The sequence below is a fragment of the Sturnus vulgaris genome, chromosome 1 (genome assembly GCF_052056855.1).
Source record: "Sturnus vulgaris isolate bStuVul1 chromosome 1, bStuVul1.hap1, whole genome shotgun sequence".
NCBI classification, from domain to species: Eukaryota; Metazoa; Chordata; class Aves; order Passeriformes; family Sturnidae; genus Sturnus; species Sturnus vulgaris.
In genome coordinates, this window is record NC_142243.1 from 143,354,681 (window position 1) to 143,375,982 (window position 21,302).

At 42.5% G+C, this 21,302-nt stretch overlaps 1 protein-coding gene across 8 annotated transcripts in view; it reads right to left on the bottom strand.

Moving 5' to 3' along the window:
• ENPP2 (ectonucleotide pyrophosphatase/phosphodiesterase 2) overlaps positions 1 to 21,302 on the bottom strand; it is a 72,044-nt gene that overhangs the window by 48,448 nt on the left and 2,294 nt on the right. For 2 of the 8 annotated variants that reach the window (XM_088178663.1, XM_014870107.2), the window contains exons 1-3: positions 8,016 to 8,194; positions 7,476 to 7,578; positions 1,564 to 1,719 (exon numbers count right to left, since the gene is read on the bottom strand). In XM_088178663.1, the coding sequence (XP_088034789.1) occupies positions 1,564 to 1,719; positions 7,476 to 7,578; positions 8,016 to 8,066 (310 nt within the window). In that variant the 5' untranslated portion in view covers positions 8,067 to 8,194. Of the gene's footprint in view, positions 1 to 1,563; positions 1,720 to 7,475; positions 7,579 to 7,674; positions 7,753 to 7,874; positions 8,195 to 21,302 lie in introns of those variants that run through there. The other 6 variants (XM_088178677.1, XM_014870110.2, XM_088178691.1 and 3 more) reach the window with 4 other exon arrangements.

The window sequence follows — 21,302 nt, forward strand, 5'->3', positions numbered from 1 at the left end:
CTGTTCTTTAAGGAAAAGCATGGCATGGCTGCTGTGAAGACTTCATCTTTTCTCAGCTTGCAAATGAATTTAAGATCTGGCCTAAGTTAGATGCTCTCTCAAGAGTAGTACATTGCTTTGAAACATGGCCTATGGTTTTAAACATATGGTTTTCCACAATAAGGTCCACCCAAGAAACTATAAAAATCACTTTAGACAACATGCACCCAGTAAAAAACCACGCATCAGAGCAATGTCTTTTATCCCCTTTTCTGCTTCGTTTGGGGCTTATTTCCAAAGGTATGTAATATTTACAGATCACACATGTGCTAATTGCCTGAATAAATGCCTGTGGGAGTATATGACCATTAGCAGAGCAGGCCCAGGAGCTATTCAGGTATCTATATGCATATGTGAACCTATGTGTCCACTGTGGACTGGGGGGTGAGGAACTGAAATTCTGCCCTTTGGTAGCAGACATCATTCTGAAAGTCCTCAAAAAGACCCTCTCATTCTGCAGCCATTTACAGCAGGGGCAGAACACTGTCAGCCTAAAATTCAGAAATTTTTGGCCTGGAACCAAACTTGTTTTTCATACTATATTAGCTCACTGTTTTTTTGTATCAATCTATGAAAATTATATAATCATAAACAGAACTGAGAAAGTCAGGACTTTCAAGCATGGCACATCCATGGGCAATGATATTTTTAATCATTGCACTTTTCTTCTGGCTGCTTAGTAAGTGTAATACTTCAATAAAGCAATAAAACGTTCAATGGCAAAAATAAAAGGCACCTGTGTCAACTCTGACCACTGTGCAAACACTGTAGGAGATAGGTACAACTAATAATTTAAATGCACTATGCTAAGAAGAAAAATATAACTCATGTCTGTCTTTGAAGTTCTCCTTACCTATGACTCATGGAAAAAAAAGCCAAAAAAAGAAAGAGAACCTATTGCTATATTTCCGCCCCCCAGGGTCCAATGAATTGAAGTCAAATGTTTCTACCAGTGCAGTAATATGCATCCTGACACCTGGAAATCAGGGTCTGGGGCACAGGTAGCAAGCCCTGGCTGTCCCCTGCTCCAAAAGGACCCGCACCACTTCAATAATCCCAGCTTCCAAGGCACCCTCTCAAGTGAGACTGAATTGCTCCAATATTAAGTTATGAATTGGGATGAAAAAGGATGGCTGACACAAAATGACCAATGTCCAGTTTTTACCACAGCTTTTGATTGTAAACTAGAGATCAGACTGGTGCCTGAACACTGATTCTTGCTTTTAATTTAGTGTCAGTGATCTGCTTTTCTATGTGGTATGAAGAATACCCTGCTTTTCTATGTGTTATGAAGAATACCCTGCTTTTTCTGCCCCAGCACTGAGATAGGCGCACATTCCTATTACTCCTTGCAAAGAAACATGGGCTGCATTTTAGGCTGAGCTAAGCCTACCTGGCCAGGTCAAGGTGAGGAAGAGATGCAAGTTATGCCAAGGAGTGCTGGTTTATCAAGCAGGTCCTGACCACTGGCAGAACCCAGGTGTCAGCAGCACCTGGCAGTGCAGGACAGGAGACCCATCGTACCTGTCTTTAAGCACAGCTCATCAAAGTCGAAGCAGCAGCTGTTGTAGCTCTTGCACAGGTTGTCACAGCGGCAGCCTGGAGGCTCTGCCTCTTGAAGCTCAAAGCATCTGTTTTTGCAGGAGCCAGAGGTATTGATCCAGGGGGAATCTGACAGGACTGTGTGGAACAAGAAACAGGGCAACATCTGTCAGGCTGGCAGAGATGGGACAGGCAGCTCAGCCCTGAGCCACTCGACGGAGCAAGACCTCGGATGCTTGCTCTGGGAAAGGGAAGGGAGCAGGGAGAGCAGGAGAATTGCTCGAACAGAGCAAAAAAAGAACAAATTTAAAAAATAATTGTTCTTTTGGGGGAAAAAAAAAAAAGGAAGCAGCATGCTGTGATAACATCCTGTAAAGAAACAGCCTTGGCTTTACCTCTGTAACAATCAAGAGATCATTAGCAGAAATGTATTGAAGTCTCCAAGGCCCCATTCCAGGAGCTGCAGCTATTCCACAGAAGCAGACCTTTGTTTTCAGAAACCAAGTGACATTTTCATGGTTGGCTGGGCAGTTTACATAGGAAAGGACTCCAATTAATCTAAGTGCAGACAGCAGGACCTGGTTTGCCACACTGGAAGGTGTCAAATCAATGTGAAGTGTGAAAGAAAACTTAAAAATGCTCTTTAAATTAATGGAGAAATAAAGCAAGGCTTTTTGATGTGCTTCTGCAAGGCATCAAATTCTAAAAAACTTTAAAAATACAGAAGTATTTAAGAAATCAATAATTATTATGTGTATAAGTAAATGGACGACTGCCAGTCTGCAAACCATGAACAATGTATTAGATTTCAATGATCTATTTATTAGTAAGGGCCTATAATGTCAAATCTGACATATGCCTGCTCTTTTTCTCAAAACTTACTATTTTACAAGTTTTTCTTATAGGAGAATCCTACATAGCAGCTTATATGAAGCAGGAAAAGTGTGTGCTGTTCACTAGGGTTAATTGTATTTTATGAAATAAAGAATGTGTGTTATCCTTTGAATACAGAGGTGTTCCAAGGAAAATTTCTCAATGCCTTTTGTTCCTTGAGAGACCTATTAAAATTAAGTATTTGAAATGGTCTTGTGTTTTGTTTTCTTTTAGACCATGGTTTGGTTTTGGGTTTGGCAAACCTCACCATGATTAGCAGTATGACTTTTAGAGGACTGACGCAATGGCACTTTTGGGAAATAGTTGCTCTGATATTTTCATATGTATTTTTCCCCCTACACTTTCACATAGCTGAGAATTTAGTTTCCACATAAACTGAAGGGAAATCTCTTCCCAAATAAGATGGCATTAACTGAACACTGTGAGAATGGGTGGAAAAGATGATGCAGGGGGAGTTTGGAGGTGACATTGTAGCAGCTGATGTCTCACCAGCTCTCACCCCAAGTACCACTGCTCCGCCACTTCCCTTGGAGTGGCACTGACTGGACACCAGCACAAACCATTTCAGTAAGTAAACCTGTCAGAAAATCAGTGCTACAGCAAGATCATAGGTAAGAAACCCAAATGTACAGTGGTTGCAGTAGTGGCTCATGGCAGTGTCAAGGCATACCCATATAACTGCTGGAAAAGGTAGTAGCAGACGGCTCCACCTTTCTGTTTTTGTGGGGTTTTATTTCAATCAGGTCAGCAGCACTCAGGGTGAGTAACATCATACACACAGTGAAGTTTCACTCTATAGAAACATATTCTGCAAGCATGCTCTTAGTGAGCCATTAGCATTTTGGCCATCTGAAGCTCCAAGGAGATAAAGACTGTGCTGGCAATATATAGATCAGTGTTTTCTTTGCGTATGTAAGTAGGTCACAAAGCTACACTAGAAAGTAGTCACATGAGAATTGTTTCAAATCATGTCAACACTCAAATTTTCAGAGCTATGAAGCTGTGGTCCTTATTTTTGATGACAGCTGCTTCCTATCAAATGCTTCTGAAAATCCACTACCAAAAACTACTTTCATGTCATTTAACCTCTTCCACTTCTTTCTCTTTTGGAGCTAGGTAATATGTAATCACAGATCCAGTAAAGCTGTAAATCAAAGGTATTAGAAACTTTAAGGTATTACGTACCAGCATATAAACCTTACCCTGGGCATTACCCTTTTCATTTCAAAGGGCTGAGAGGGAGATGTTTTCAGAAGGCCAGAAATACCCAAAACCAACACATCAACATGTGTTTAGGAAAGAGAAGGTGTAAATCTGACTGCAGATTACGTAAGAGATAGTTAACTGCAGCTCAAGGAATGTCTACCTGCTGTAAAGAGCAGCTCACTTATACCAGGAAACCACCTGAACAAACTGCCCATAGCAGCTGTACAATCTCAGAGCTTGAAGATTTTGAAGAAGCTCTAGGCCAAGATCTGTCAGAAGCACTTCTGTAACAAATGATCAGGTCTTAGGATATGGAGCTCTACACAGCTGTTCAACATCCCTTCTAGCTCCATCTTCCATAACTGCAAGTAGGGTTTCCATTTCATGTAAGAAAGGTTTAGCCCACCTACCTTGTCCAATTTTTTCACATCTCTTGACAACCACCTCGTTAGCGATGTAGCAAATTATCCCAAATCACTTAGCAAATTCAAGTCACATGTCCTGAGTCAATGTAGGACACTTTCCATATTGCAGCACAAAAGAGAACTCGCTGAATTTCTCTAAGCACATTAAGAATGTTCCTTTGTTTCTCATGCTTGACCTTGCCTTTGCAGCCAGACCATGATTTTCAGGTCGTGCACAATGCCATAGCACAAGTACTGGCGCATGCAAAATAGTTTGAAAATATATCATCAGGAGCTCTCTCCCTGGTGAACACTTTCAAATTAACAGAAACCCCTGTACAGAACAAACTTAGACAGTTTAAAATCCTTTTCAAAATTCCTTCTTCCCTCCACAGCTCCTGCAGTCTGATGGTGTAGCAGGCACAGGGGCCTCAGCCTGAAGATCCTTCCTTCCTCATTTCATACATAAAGCTTTTCACGTTGCTTTCTGTACACTCTTTTTATTGCCACTAAGTTCAAAACAGACATCTAATTGTCTTCTGTGTCATAGATTGGAGACCAAGCAAAATAGGGCAATAGTGCCTTTGTGATTCAGTTCAAGGAAGTTGCTACATTTCCATTTTAAAGGTGTTATATTTATCTTAGAAAGTGCCATATTGAACTATTTCTTTTGATTCTGTCTGATTACAAGGTTTAAAAATAATAAAATCCATTTATTTGTAGCAGTGTTTAAAACAGGACTACACAATATAGACATGCTTAAAGAGTCATTATAAGAAGGAGACTTCCTAGTGAAAATTTACCACTTTGGATACCATATGGAACTGATATGAAACAACAAAATACTTAAACAAAATATCTGGAGTGCTAGTTCTGCTAGATGATACTCCTGTTATGAACTTGCCTTTCATTTTTGCAAGGAGTTAAATCCAAATGAAAAGTCAGATAAGGGAAAAAATACAAGTATTCCAACAGAAGAAAAGCATGACTATTTTTAATGGCATGCTTAAAACTACGGTGAGAAGAGATAGAAGAACTAGTGTTTCTCCACCCAAAACATTAAGTTATCATATTCTGATCAAGAACCATGCTTGAAGAAATTACTAAGGCCGTTTTCCCTGAAAGTGCTTAAAAAGATGGCTAGGAAATTCATAAAGCAAGTAGCTTACAAAGACAAAGTTATGGAAAAATGTGAGCTTTGGTTCTCTACTATCTCTGATAATTTTGAATAAAAAATTTACTTCAATCAAATAATTTGTTGGGTACAAATATTCAACATCTCAAGTGTATAAAGACATACATCTGTATGTCTGTACACTGTAAAAAGAGAACAAGAAGGGGTGTTTTAGCCACTGTGGTGACACTTTGGCATGCATTTGCAAGACACTAGGGAGAAAAATTGGTTTTGGCTCACAGAAGAGTTCTATGCTAGATGAAAACAAAAATTTGCTTACAATCATGGCTTACCCCTGGAGAAATAACAAATTTATTTCTACAATAATGCTTGGTAAAGAAAATGTTTTGTCAGTATAAAATAATTAATTCTCAACATCAAGACACTTTGCATATAAGCTAAAGAATAGTGAAGTTGAAAAATAATTTATACCTATTTTTATTTCTGAATGTTTCATTGGACTGCTCTTCTAATGAAGTATAATTGGAAGTCATGCAATTAGGAGTGACTAATGTTCTTTGATCACGGTGCTTTCAGTTTGCTAAAAAACCCACACATATCCAGTGTAACTTTTTACTGTCTATACTTCATTGTAACTATACTTTATGCTTTGTATCGTATTTTTTTCTCCTGCAATAAAAGTAACCAAGCTACATAAACACAAATTGGACAAAATCCTCCATTACTTTTGTCTCTCATTGTTGCACCCTTGACTGGACTACTTCAATGCTAGGTGCCGAGTCAACCCCACTTGTAAGCCAATTTTCAAAAGATTTCCAAAAGTACCCCATCTCCAGCCCTTTTCAAGAGATCCTGTGTTTCTTCCGACTTTTCTGGAATGTTGAGCTAATCCTCTTGCTATTGGAAGAGGCATATAGTTACTGTTCCCAGCCCTGGAGGTGTTGAACAGTGGTGACTGGCTCAGCAGAGCTGGCACTGATCAGCTGCAATGGGACCCCAATATCAGACCTCTGGGTCTTCAGTAAAAACCAGCTGAGCCCTGCCCTGACAGTCACCAGTGAAAGTAAAGCAACTGGCACTCTGGTGTTGAACATTTGAAATGCAAATCCTTCCCATTCCTATTACACACACTACACATCTGTTCTACAGCTAACATCTCAGAAGACTTTTTAAAAATTACTTTTCAAGTAATTTTTCTTTTACTGCTATAAAGATCAAAAGCAACAGCCACTATCTTCTTGATTACCTAAAATGCCTCTCCTCAGTGACCAGCAGTCCTGATAGTGGCTGTGATTAGACACCAGTTCCTCAAAGAGGGAGGACAGGAGGATACAGATATAATACCAGGAACACAACAAACTCTGTCCACGGCAAACAATTTTATAATTAAAATTCACAGGCTATCATTACAGATGGGCATTGCAAATGAAACCCTTTCACTTCAGTTACGTTAACCAGCTCTAAGCCAATGACCGCAAGTTTCCTTTCTCCTGCCAAAGGAACAGAGACACAACTCAAGCCTGCTTTTTCTTGAATAAAAAAAGACTAGTTGTCTGGATTATACATTTTTCCATTTGGACTACACTTGAGCTCACAGAACCCTATACTGCCCCACAACATAAATAACAGTTCCTCCTGTGCTATGTTCTTGCTGTCTTCCAAAGAAAAAAAGTAGGAGTAAGAAAAGCAGAGGACTCCGTGACAGCACATCTGCACGAACACCTGCTCTCCTCTCCCGGCCCTCTCCGCTGTCAGATGTCTGCCGTCTACTGTTCACAAACCAGCATGACCTCAGGAGCCACAGAAATCCCAAAAGCTTTTCTCACCAGTGCCTCTTGAAAGCATTAATCAAGTTTCTAGAAACCGCTTCAATAGCTACCAAAATAAACCCATCACCCTTAAAGCCATCAGGGAATTTCTCTTAGCACTAGAAGGAAGCTGTGCAGGGTACAAAACACTACAAACGCTTCAGGAGCTGATGAGACCAGTCTCTGTGAGACTGACAGTGCTCAGTCCTAAAATAAGCTAAATTTTCCATAGTCACATGCACACAGAGCAAAAGTTTAAGTAAATAGGAGACCTATAGGTGAGTCCCAAAGGTCAACTGACTCAGGCTCAGCGAGTTATTTATTCTTCTCTATATCCTAGAGGGAAAAGGAACAAGCAAACTACTGTTACAGAGTAGGAATGGTTTCTAACCACAGTCTATAACATAAGGGTATATGGTGATGTACAATTTATGTCTGTTACTGTACCTGAGACCGGGCCCTCATCCCATTCTTCAGATCTCCTAAACCGATTTGTTGTAAATCCCATGCAGACATTTACTCCAAAGGCAAAAGCAAATAAGGATATAACCTGCAAATTAAAACAGCAAAGTAAGCAAACTGTGCAAGAAGCAGGACTTTTGCACTAAGAGCATTATGCATAAAGGACAGAGATGGTCCTCAGTACATTGGAGCTCCCCAGCACTGCAGTTCCCATCACTGGAGCAGCAGCTGACAGCGTCACCGTTGGAGAGTAACACAAACCAGAAGGGGTTTATGAATAAAACATCTCTTTCTGAAGCTGAAACGCTCCTTTTTGTAGGAACTTATTCAGGAGAGACGGGCTACTCCTCCTCTAAAAGCAAACACGCTCCTCTCCTCCCCTACCTGGTGCGAGTGGACGCAGCCCTGTTTAGCCATACCAGGGAATTCTTGAAAAGCCTGCGCCGCACCGTCGCCTTTTTTTATAGTGAGCGCAGAGCTCTGTTTGCTCGGGGAGTTCAGGCTATTAGCTACGAGTAATCCCACCTGGTGAGGTTGACAGGCTCGTGTGATTTGTCCAGGGGGTGATTTCATCATGTTTCACTCACAAATCGCAGCTCCGAGTGCAAGAAGCTCCAGGCATCATCGCTCGCTGCGCCCTCCCCCCAGACGCACACCCGCGCGCTTTTATGTGGTTTCCTCTGGCAGAGCAGGGCTGGTTTGTGCCGCTGCGGCCAAGAGCTGTTCCTGCTCGTTTTATTCTCCTCACAAAAGTAACATGCTTAAAAGAGAAACCAAATGTGTCTCCATCTGGCTCAGAGAAGAAGCGGGGGGAAGCTCGCTGCGGGCTGCGAAATGCAAATCTCCCTCTGGCACCCCCGAAAGCGCCGGGCCGGTGTCAGGTGTGGGACCCGGGGCTCGGCCCGGGGCGCTGCCCTCGCTCGGCCGGGCGACTTTGGGAGCGCCCGGCTCCTCTCCCAGGGCTCCCCATGGTCAGCACTGGAGTGCAGGGGCCTCTGGAGACACCTTCGGAGCCGGGGGCAGGGGGGCATTTTCCAACGTGTTCTCCCGTGGCAGGGCAAGGCTCGTATCGATGGAAACACAAGCAGTTTCATCTGAATAGCTGGAAACCCCAGACTTCCAGAAAGGAAGGGAAGTGACACATTCCCTCTGCCCCACATTTCCCCATTTTCATCAACAACAGAAAGCTTGGCTGTTTGGATATGCACTTTTATTTACAAAGCAAATGATAATGCTGAACAGAATTACGGTTCAAATCAGTGGCTTAAATATTATTTGCCAAGGCAAATTATTTACCACTGTAGTTTGCCACTTTTTTTTTTCTCTGATGAAAGCTTCTTTCATGAAAGTGTTTACTAACAATTACATTTAAAGGGACAGAGTCAAGGTTTGTAAGCCCTTGGATGGACTGAGCTTCCCTTGGGACCTGTCCCAAATTCTATACTGGCATTGAAAGACACAGTACAGTTTTCTTTAAAATATTTTGCAATATTAAACACATACAATTTTGAACTTTGTTTAGAGGTAACTTTTACCTGCTGGAATAACTTCCCCCACCGTGTAGCTTTACAGGACAGAGTCTAAAATTCCCTTCTCTTTGCTGCCCAAGTGTCAGCCTGCCAGCCTTTGCTAGGATCTGGTCCTTTTTTATGCAGTTTCTTAACTGAAAGTGGCTCCATTGTGCAGCTGCAACTTTGCATTGCAAGGCTCAAGGCAATGTAATTAGCTTGAAAATTCCTACACAAGGACATTGTATTCCTTTTCCTTGCACAAACTGAGACTGTGAATTCAAGACCCATCTTCTAATGTTCACTTTATCACTAGCTGGGATGGAAAAAAAAATAGGTAGCAGTAATCACTATTTTTCTAGCAAAAAGCTGTGCATAGAGGTCTAAAGAAAAGTAATCATCAAAGGTTTTACTAGCTGTTCCTATAAAATTCTTCATCCTTAGCCTCTGGTATATCTTGCGGTTAAACAATTTAATCCCCAAACACTTTGTAAGTACAGCAGTGTTTCACCGCAGCAGAAGGGAAACCTAAAGTGTCACAAATAAAATTGCTCATAGGTGTTACCTATGTATCTTAACTAATGAAGTTCATGATTTCAGAGGCAAAATACGGGACTCAGCAGCCCCAGGCTCTCCCCCAGGCTAGGACCTTCGGATCACCAAGGGACTCAGGCAAAACACAATGGACTTTTCAAATTGGGTGGCCAATTTTGTGTGCCTAAACCAATACATGAAGTCTCTGAGATGCTCTCAATTTCAGAGCCTTTGCTGCTACTGCATATCTTCCTAACACACAGGTGCTCAGTTGTTTTTTTTTTTGAAAGAAAGTTTCTACATATGTCAAAAATGGCCATTCAGAAAAAAACCTCTCAACAAATAAAACAAAAAATACAGCATTATGAATGACTTCTACCGATTTAAACATACGTATTTCATTCTTCTATTCATGTAACATCTCTGAAGCTTGTAAATATCACAGTTTTACATAAATGGAAGAGCTTATTTTATGTTTCCTAGTCCACGTTACAAGTGTATTAAATTAATTAACCTCCTTTGTAATGTCCTTTAGAACTAAAGATGATGACTCTGAAACTGCTAATCTTTTTCATCTGTGTTATGTAAGACATTTTCCAGTAGCTCTGAACTGAACAGTCAGATGCACAATGTTCTTTTTGTCACTAGGATTGTGCCTGAAGCTATCCCACAGATTCAAAAGGAACTTATTAGCATAAACAAGGTCTAATGATTTTGTTCAGGAAAAATTTCACTGTTGGGATCAGGGGCAACTAATTTTTTCAGCAACTAATTGCCATTTTACCAATCAAAAAAGGCAAGACTAAAGCTGAAATAATGTATTCCTGGCCCAAGAATTCAGCAATTCAGTGGAAGTTTAAGGCTTAAATGAAACATATTAAAAAGGAATTTTAACAAGATCATCAGAATATGAAATGTCTTTTCCTCAATTTTTGTGCATGAAAAAATTGGCCTTTGGTTTTTCAGGCTTGTATGATTTCACTGAAGTTTACCAAGGGATGCAAAGCTTACAACGAGGCACCAGATGGCGCCTCACAGGAGACGTTCGTGCTGTAACATTTCCAATTACAAACATTCACAGAGCCACAGAATCACAGAATCGTTTAGGTTGGAAAAAAACATTAAGATCACTGAATCCAACCCCATGTCCACCACTAAACCACCTCCCTAAGTGCCACACCTAAACGTCTTTTAAATACCTCCAGGGATAGTGACTCTACCAGCTTCCCTGGGCAGTTTGACAGCACTTTCTGTGAAGAAATTTTTCCTAATATCCAGTCTAAGCCTCCCTTGGTACAACCTGAGGCCATGTTGTCTCATCCTGTTATGAATTACTTGGAAGAAGAGAACAAACCCCACTGGCTCCAGCCTCCTTTCCGGCACTTGTAAAGAGTGGTAAGGCTTTCCCTGAGCCTCCTTCTCTCCAGGTTAAACTGCCCCAGCTCCCTCAGTTTCTCATCAGACTTGTGCTCCAGACCCTTGTCCAGCTCTGTTTCCCTCCTCTGGACATGCTCCAACCCCTCAATGTCCTTTTTGAAGTGAGGGGCCCAGAAGTGAGCCCAGGATTCAAGGTGCAGCCACCCCAGTGCCAGCTCACTTCCCTGCTGGCCACACTGCTTCTGATCCAGGCCAGGATGCCATCGGCCACCTTGGCTACCTGAGCACACTCTGGCTCATGTTCAGCTACTGCTGATCAGCACTCCCAGGTCCTTTTCTCCTGGGCAACAAACTAACTGAGGGTGCCCTCAGTCCCCTTGTCCAGCTCATTATTAAAGATATTAAACAGAACTGACCCCAGTACTGAGCCTTGGAGACTGGACACCAACTAGATTTAATGCTATCACCACCCTCTGGGCCCGGCCATCCAGCCAGATTTTTAATCCAGTAAAGACAGCACCCATCCAGCTAATGAATAACCAATTTCTCCAGAAGTATGCTACTGAAAATGGTATCAAAGGCTATTCCATGGAGTTAATATAAGCAAGGCAGTACTCACAGTCTTATAGAAAACTCATTTTTCTTGAGCAGTTTTTCTAATGATAAAAGGAATGCAGAGAAATCAAGTATACTGGCTGAGTCAGGGATTGGGGATGAAGTGGACTCTAATAAAAGGAGCCTTTTTAGCTACTCTTGTCAACTTTGCACTGGATACTGGATGCAGTTGGTGACTGGGGGCCAAGGTGAAAGTCTCCAGTAGAGCTGACAGCAATATGAAAGACAAAAAGGTGAAGGACTTCTCTATAGTGTCTCAGAGATCCCATCTTCCCAAACACAGCATCCATGTGTAGTTGTGGCCAAGAAAAACAGTCAATTGAGTGCACAAAAGGAACAAAACCTTTTGACAAGCCCTAGAAATTCAAGTAGTATCCATATCAAGTGTGCTCAGGTACAAGCACGGGGTAACCAAATGAACTTCCAGCAGCCAGAGTGTGAGCATGGGAAGAGTTGAGTACTTTACTGATGACACCCTGAGTCAAAATCAGAGGCACAACATATCAAGTAGAGCTGATTCCTGTGTATAAAGGACTTTAAACCATGTTTTTATTACAGACTCAGAGAATGGTTAAAGTTGGAAGGGACCACTGGAGGTCATGTAGTCCAACCTCCTTGATCAAACCCCCTAGAGTACATTTCTAAGGATGGTGAATATATCCAGAGAAGGAGACTCCACAACCTCTCTGGGCAGCTTGTTCCAGTGCTCAGTCACTCTAAATAAGTTCTTCCTCACATTCAGGTGGAACTTCAGAAGGCCTGACTGCCGAGGAGCTGCACCACTATGCCCTCTGCTACCCCATGAGCCTGGGGAGACCCACAAACAAGGCTGTGCTCACATGAAAGCATATCCTCCTCACCGCAGTTTCTCAAAACACCACCAGTCTTCAATTATCTGTCTGCTCATCACTGCCCCGAGGGGAATGGTATGCAAATCATAGTGCCTAGTGCCCTGAAGGGCTGTGCTGAGGATGACTTTCTTGGCCAGAAAGATCCATAAAGCAGTGCCAGACCCTCAGGGACAATCATGGACAAATTAAAGTCTTCAAAATTGCAGTTTGCTACAGCCTAGCCCCTGAAGCACCAAGTGCCTTAGGCACATATAGGCCCATCAGCATTTCTGAGCATCCTATATAATGCCTGCAGGGTTGACAGGGCAGGGGAGAGAGCACCAAGATGCAGCCCAAACTCACTGAGTACCACCAGCAAAGCACGTCAGCCAGCAAAGCATGTTGCACCCCTCCTCACCTCACCCTCATGTACGTGTCCTGCTCAAAATACAGGGACAGTGGGTTCATGCCTGTCTGAAATGAGTTCTGCCTAACCCAAAGACAGAAGAGGAAGGTCAGGGGAGGACCTGAGTCCCTGTCTCTGCTTTACTTATGTGAAATATTTGTATGCTCACTGGGATAACGGCTGAAACACTGGTGAGAAAAAGGACGACATAATGCAGTAGAGAAATAAATTTTCTCACACCCCATATCAGATACAACTGGTTCAGTAGTTCAGTGAGAACTGTGGATTTGCTGACAGCACTGCAGCTCCAGAAGTTGTCTATGATGCCTGTGGAGGGATCTTAGCCCACGTATACCCACCCTCCACACATAATCACCATTTGTGGTGGCATACAAGCAGAACAAGGTTTATAGGTGAGGTTATGTCTTAGCAGGACAGCTAGGTAAGCTGGAAAGAGGAGAGGAGTTTTCAGTGACTTGGAGAAAGCTTTAGATGCCTGACTGCTTGTCTCTCTCTCCCAGCAGTACCACAGCTAATACACCACCCACACCAGCACAGGATATTACACCTCTCACTGTGAACAACACACGACAGCAGCAGCATTAACACCAGTCCCATATCCATGCCTTCCTCAACTTCAGAGAAACTAATATATACCCAATTCAGTTTCTGGACTACATTGCTATCATGAAGCAGTGCAAGTACTCCACTAAAATGAACTAAGAATTGTATTTCTTAAGATAGTCATATATAAAAATTTTAGCAACTGCAGAATAAAAACTGTTCTGTGATGAAAAATCTTCAGGGACAATATGAAGGAGTGAAACATGGAGCCACAGGGCTCATATGTGTTTTTAGCACAGCCCATAAAAGGCTGTGTATTCAGGTCCTCACTCTTGTTTTCCACTGCTTGATATGGGTGTCACAGGTGCCCATTATCAGCTTTACATAGGTCTTTTTCAAAGAATTGTAGATTTCAGTGGTGTGACATCCATCACCTACCCCCCAGAGAGCAGTCTGGAGGTTTCAAGGGCCTTGCATGGTGCCTTGCATATGCCACACACAATCAATGTTAATTTATTTGAACTTTACAAGTGATACAACCTATTAATTCCCACAAAAACCATAGCCCCTTTAAAATAATGAATTAAAGCTGAATGAGAAAAAAACCCGATCAAAACAAAAACTAACAAACAACAGCAAAAAAAAAAAAAGTTAAACAAAAACAAACAAACCAAACAAAACCCCACAAGGATGGGAAAGCTACTTAAGGATGTAAAAAGCAGGTTTTCTAGAACTACAAATCATATTTCTAGTTTCTTTTTGTAATTTCTATGTAAATCCTTTACCATGTTCAAACCTTTCTCAGTGTAATATTAGCTTTGAATCTCCTGTGTGTATAAAACTTCTTGTGGGGACTTCTACAATAACCCTGTAACATATCTCTCTGACTTGATTATATTTACCCTCAGCTCAAACTCTATTTTGGCACATTTTCAAGGTCAAGGCTTGGATATGATTAAAAAATTTCCAAGTGCTAGTCTCTCCCTTACAAGTAAAATGTGGATATAATTAATACTGTTTACTTTGTTTTCTTTGCAAACAAAAGTTTCTGTTTGTTTGAAATACTTCTTTTCATGTTTTCAGCACTTGGATCAAAAAAGAAATATTTTAATTAATATCTTTCTCCTAGTTAATCTACAAAAACCCCACTGATATTTTCAAAACAGCAAAATCCTATTTGATTTCAGTTTAAAGAGATATGTCACGAGGAATATTGTTCTGAACTTGCCTGCAGCTGAGGCTTTGGACATGCTTTGCAGCACCAATACTTCTGCAGAAAGATCAAAGTGGGGTCAGGCTGGAAACAGAGGATTCCCACACAACAAGTGGGGACATGCCTTCAGGTGGACACATCTTCCTCCTGGTTCTGCCTATAAGAGGCATCTAAGGCTGAAGAATTGGCTGCTGTTATGTGTGTTTCCACCTATGAAAGCTTTTTGTTTTGGCATTGTAAATTAATGCATGAACATAGAACAGACCTTGGCAGTGTTGCAGCTAAGACAAAAAAAAAACCAAAACTGAGGGCCTTCTGGGGCTTGAACCTACTGCACATGAGCATGAGCCTGACTCAAGCAGAGCTTTTATTTGCATAAGGACTACAGGTCTACACCACTACATGCAATCATGCAATCAGTCCAGCACAAAGAGAAGGAAATCCCGAATGAAGAAATTAGGACAGCTGATGAAGAGATGTCCTCTTAAAGAGAAAAACAACTATTATTAAACACTGCCTAAACGGCCTGATCTGATTCACTGGCCACAGGAATATATATGTGGCAGAGGATACAACAGGAACTGTCCAGGCTTTTGTTCATAGACAAATAATGGGGATACAACTAACATGTTAACAAACTTAATCTCATCTGCCGCTGTTTTTTGGGTGTACTGATTTATCTCATAGTTGAAATACACATCTTTTTAAGCTATCCCTAGCTGTTGAGAGGGGTGAGGTATTCCAATACCTTGGAAATAACTGGCTTTTCTGTTCTTTTCCTTCAGAACAGAAATAAACCCAGCAAGTAGAATCCAGATACCTTATGTCTACCACCAGTCCTGGCAGACTGGCATGCCCTTGGTATCTCTTCCATCCTCTCACCCCAACCATTTCTAGAGATACACTGCAAATCAAAACAGGTTAAAAACTTCCCTTGCTTTGACAGGTTTGACAGTTGGATGAGTTTCCTGCCCTGGTCCTCAGCCCTGGCAGCACTGAGACACACACTGCAAACTTCTGCTGCTTCCAAGCCCGGCACTGTAACTGAGGAGTATCCGTGGGCAGGGGAGCGGGGAGGGGGCAGGGACGAGCTCTGCTCTCCCCCCACTCCCTCTGCTCCCAGGGGAGCGGTGTCACCGCAGCTTTCACTGAACACCCTGCATTTCTTAGTAGGCATCTGCTGCTGCCTGCTGTAATGGCACAGCACAAAAGCGTCAAACAATCGCATCTTGCTTTTAGGGTCATTTCGGACAGATGGGCCACTTTCCAAGCATCACAAATTTTCCTAAGTTGAAACATGTCACCACAAGTTCAGTTGAAGGTCACATTTTTTTTTCTGATTTCAACTGAATGCAAAGATGACAAATGTAAGTACAAAGGGAAAAACATCCTGTTGGAACAGTACTCCCTGTTTTCTAAGAGTGAGAAAAGTATACACAACATTTCAACAACAAAACAATGTGATCCATTGCTGAATGACTATTTTTAAAACCCATATCGTAATGTGTGAATAAATTTCAAAGTCTGCAGGAATGCAATATAAAAATAATGAAGAAAAATCCTAGTAATCAAAAATATGCAACTCTGCATGGGTTTGCATAAGGATTATCAGGAGGTTTTAGGCAAATACTTTTTTCGCTTTCTCAGCATAAAACTTTGGAAAGGAATAAAGTATTTTTTCTAATGGATTAAACAAGTAAACTGCAGGGAAACTCAGGTCACTTAAATATTAATAGATTACTTCGTTATTTTAAAGCAAATAATCTTACTGAGTTAAGTTTTGTTTAACTCATATTTTGTTGGTTTTTTTTTTTTTATTTACCAAAACAAGACTTAGAGAAAGAAACATTTCATTGGTTTCATGATTGCTGACTGCTGTAGACCAAGAGCAGCTCTGCTTTGCTCGGCCTTCAGAGAAGGCTCCCCACCCTTGTAAATGTCCTTTTCACAGCAGACAAAACTGAAACCAACTTAAAATTATACTTGTTGAAAATTTCCATGCTGGAGTCAGATGTTCCTGGGTTTCCACAGAGAGCCTGCAAAACTATTTAATTTATTATCTTTTCACTGTCCATGGCTAACCCTTCTCCAAGATACTGAAATCAAACAACTTTGATGGCAACATATGATCCAACCCATGTGAAAAAGACTTGAGTGAACTGCTGCTTTGGTGAAGAGAGTGGGGACATCTCCTTTGCCAGCTGCAGAGACAGCCTCCAGCACCTGCTGTCCCTGCTCAGGTGTACACCCTCAACATTTCAGTCTTTTGGGAGTGGAGGAACACTATGATTCAATTACCTTTAAAATAAAAAAAAACCAACACACTTTAGGCAAAGAAGCCAGGATGGATGATGGAGAGAGGCAAGGAGCAGCAATATGTTCAGGTGACAGCTGAAGTCATTTGAGGAGGAGCACCTCTACCCCTGTGCAAACTGAGTTCCCTTTGCACCAAGACAGAGCAGGAGCACAAACTTCCTCTGTGGTAGCTTAAGCTGTGAAAGCTGGTTTGAAAATGGCTGTGGGACTATAACTTCATGTTCATACCCCTGCTTGCTGGGAGCCTAAGTCTGCTGAAGCATCTGCTTGATTCTGCAGATAATTCCAGCATGGTTTTGGAAGGTACTGAATTAAAAAAAAGAACACTAGGAAAACTTTTGTAGCTTCCTACTCTGATGCATTATGAATAAAATAAATAAGCCAAACTCCAAACCCCATTGTGTAAGGGCAGGTGGAAGTACAGTCAGACTGCAGGACAGAAGGCACAGGGGAGAGGCAAGGGAAACTTCTGGAGAAGTGGCAGATTCAACACACATACCAGGCTTGATGCTGCCAGCAGCAACTGGCAGGACAGCACAGTACATGAAGGGTACCCAGTATCCCATGACTGTCACAGCCATCTCCTGCATCTGTGGGGAATGCTGGGCTGGCTTGACAGAGCAATGGGAGGGCAGAAAAAAAACATCTTATTGTTGAGGGTGAAAAGAGACAAAATATATTAGGAGAACAGAGCTTCAGAGACTCCAAAAGGGATTCTCCTTCTTGTTCCTGCTGTTGTGGGGTTTGGAGGGAGGAAAACATCCTTGTGATCTCTGCCCTATTACTACTGCTCTTTCAGTTGTACTCTACTGCACAAGTCCATTATATGTTAGGGAATGCCAAAAAAGTAGAGCATCCCTAGGTGAACTGAATGTATGCAGTCAAGCACAAATGATCTGAGTCAGTGCTTTTGGATTTGGCTGCCAGCTGAGACTGGGACCCTTCAGGTTGTTTCCTGTAAGCAAGGACTTAGATTCTCTGATACAATCCTGTCATTTACAAGGATTATACAAAGAAATACTGTTCCCCTGAGCAGGGAAAAGAATCCTATTATTCTGGAGATCCAAAAGGCACTTAAGGGCTTCTTATATTTCTCCCAGATGAAGGGTCATCAGCTCCAAGGGAATTTCACCCCATCTTACAGCATTCCCTCTGTTCAAGCTGGAGGGGTGACCTTTTCTGGGGTTTGCCTATTGTCTTCACTGCCACTTTAGTTGCTCAGCCTCAGTATGGAAAGAAATTAAAAGGCATTTACAAGTGATGGCAACTTAATTATTTACAAAATATAGTGTCATCAGGACATTTTCTCTTACCCTCATAATGACCGTATTTTCATCCATTGGATGTTTATCATTGTCCCAGTCAAAATTCAAAGAGCCTTTGAGGAATGCCTGAAATGACTGAGAAAGCCGTACCTCTCTTCTAGTGTCACCTGGTGCAGGTACCAGATTGCAGCCACTCCTCTTTCTCCAAAGATGGCTGAACCAATCCATATTTTCTCTTTATAGAGCCTGTGAAGTCTTTAAGTATTGCACTGACCATCCTTCACTGGTCCTGATACAGATGAGTGCCAGTTCCCACTCACAACTGAGGCCAATGTTGACACACCAAATCATGGGCTGGTGCAGCTGGAGGGGCACTGATTTGTTACAGTCCTTGCAGTTGCAATCAGTTTCCCTGTCCCCTTTGGTAGCTCCAATATTGAATTTGGTGCAGGGCTGGTCCCCCCTTGCTGTTACCACAACACAAATTCCTCACCACCATTCTGCCCCAGCTCCAATAACCCTTGTCCCATTTCCCCATTCTCCTGTCACTGGCCAGAAAAGCTTTTCAAGCTGTCACATTCATCAACAGCACCAAGGACATACAGCTAATACTGCTTAAAATATTTTTCAGCAGGGCAAAATATACAGCAATAGGTTCAGATCCACAAACATCCTGTGGATAGTTACTCCTACCTTGGAATTCACTTCAGCATCTTTACTCTTTTCACTGCTATTTGCCATGAGTGCTGGTGCATCCTGCTGCACCAAAATCTCCTGCCTCAAGGACTAGCACTTAAATTAGGCAGTCTGGGGCAATTCTGCAGAGCCCAGTTGCTGTAGTCAAGTAATTGAAAATTCAGGGTGTGGGATGAGGTGTTCCTGGGCTATATTTTCCCCTCTGCTTTGTTATGCTGTTTGCAAAACAGCTGAGGGAAGTGTTCCAATCCTGTCCCAGGTTTGTACTGGGCTCTCTGTAAAACCTGGAGTGATTCCCTGTGGAGCCCATTTCAGAAATCCCACCTTTGCTGCCTCTGAGAGCTTTTGCTGTTGCAGGAACAGAGCAATGCAATCATAGTGTCTTCATTTTCCCCTTGCAAATTATCCACCTTTGGCAAAAGGTTGACATGGGGGGATGGTTTGTGTGTAAACACAAGGGTATGGATGTGTCTGGGAGCTACTGGGCTAGTGCTGGCACATGTAGCCTGGCAGCCTCTCATCCTGCCATGTCCCAGCAGACACCTCCACTGCCACATGTGCCAATACAGAGCCAGAAGTTTGAAATTTGGCATAGATCAAGAAGCCTGCATGAACAAAGCATGATTACCCAGGACAATCTATAAATCCCAAGTTCTTTGAGCACCACAGGTATGAGAGGCAGGACCTCAGCTGAACACGCCATTATCAGGAAGAAGCAGGGAACAGAAACCTGTGATGGGAATAAAATGTGACATTTCAGTGAGGGGGATGGGAGCTGCAGGAGGGAGGGCTTGGGAGAAGAATGGCAGGAACAACTCTGGCTGTGTCCCACCAGTGGTGTTTCTGCAGGTTTCTACATCAGATGACATGGGAGGAAAAAATAGGTTATGGACAAGGATGGGTTTCCAAGAGCCTCTTCAAAATAAAAAAGGAAGATAAAACTGGTGAAGAGCTAAGTGACAGAAAAGCCAGAGAGCTCTTCAAAACTTGAAGGCTTTCAGGTTAAAATTTTTAAACTAGCCAAAAAAATACCTGGAAACAGAAGAGCAGAGGGTGAGAATCCAGAAATATGTGCAGCAGTGCATTATTTGGAGAGGCTGGGGCTGCCATGGGCCAGGCACAGCCTGTCCCACCACAGGAATGGCCGAGGCCTCACGGGCCCTCACGAGGCCAAGATGGCAGAACAGAAAAGGGAAAAAAGCACTGTGCAGGGACTGATGGGCGAGGGGAAAGGTAAGAGAACAGCTCTGTGGACACCAAGGTCACGGAGGAAGGAGGGAAGGATGTGCTCCAGGCACCAGAGCAGGGATTCCTCTGCAACCACCAGAAAATAGCTTGGTGAAGCAGGTTTGTCCTGAATGAGCCTGGCCCGTGGAAAGGCCCCACAGCTGGGCAGGGCGAGGTGTGAGCAGGAGGGAGCAGCAGAGAGGGGCTCCGATGGACTGCTCATCCCCCAGGGCTGCCTGGGATGGTGGGGACAGGTGGAGGAACCAGAAATGAAGAACTGGGAAAAGAAAGGTGCTGGTTTAATTTTTTTATTTGCTTCCCACTATCGAAGTCTATTTTAAATGCCAACAAATTGAATTCATTTTTACCAAGTTGAGTCTGTTTTGCCCATAACACTAATTGGGTACGTGATCTCCTTGTCTTTATGTCAACCCATGAGCTTTTCCATCTTATCTTCTCCCCCCTGCCCTGTTGAGGAGGGGGAATAAGAGAGTGGGCATCTGTCAGCCAGACAAGGCCAACCTAACACAGCTTCCTAGTAAAAACCTCTACAAGAAATCATGAAGTTAGAGAAAAAAAGGAGAAAGCTTTTGGACAAGACTTCTGAGTTACTTCACAAGAAAAACAGTATGGAAGGAGGGCATGAAGCCCCACAAAGAAATGAAAAGAAAACAGCTGGCTGGAACTGTATTAGAAGAGCAGGAGTCTGAGGACACGATCTCCCAGCCATGGATGTAATCCATTTGCAATAGGAAAAAAGTTCTGTCTGGCTTAGGGCAAGAGGACAGGAGCTGAGAATACCTGTTATTATCTTGTATTTTAAATCTCTTTTAATCCAACTTTTCACATACAGCACTATCAACTAGAACTTCTAAGCAATTCATCACTTCAATGTTTTGAAACATTAAGCCTTCTAGGACAAAAGACCATTTACCATGAATCTTTCTCATGGAATTTAAACAACTGTACGCAACAGGCAAATAGTTCTCCAATAGTGATAAAGCCAATACGTATTTATTTCTATATTTATGTATTTTTTGTGTACCAAAGTGACAGTAACCCTGCTCTCTTTTATTCCATTTGTGTGGAGCACACACAGTTTCACGGGTTTTGAGACAAAGAAAGTCTGTGAGATCATTTGGTCTGGCTCCCTACAAACACAGTTGGCATCTCACCCGGTGATGAGCACAGGGGAGGGTGCATCCCAGCTGGGCTGGTGTGGGTGGCATGGGGACACCTGTGCTAGGAGGCTCAAAACCTC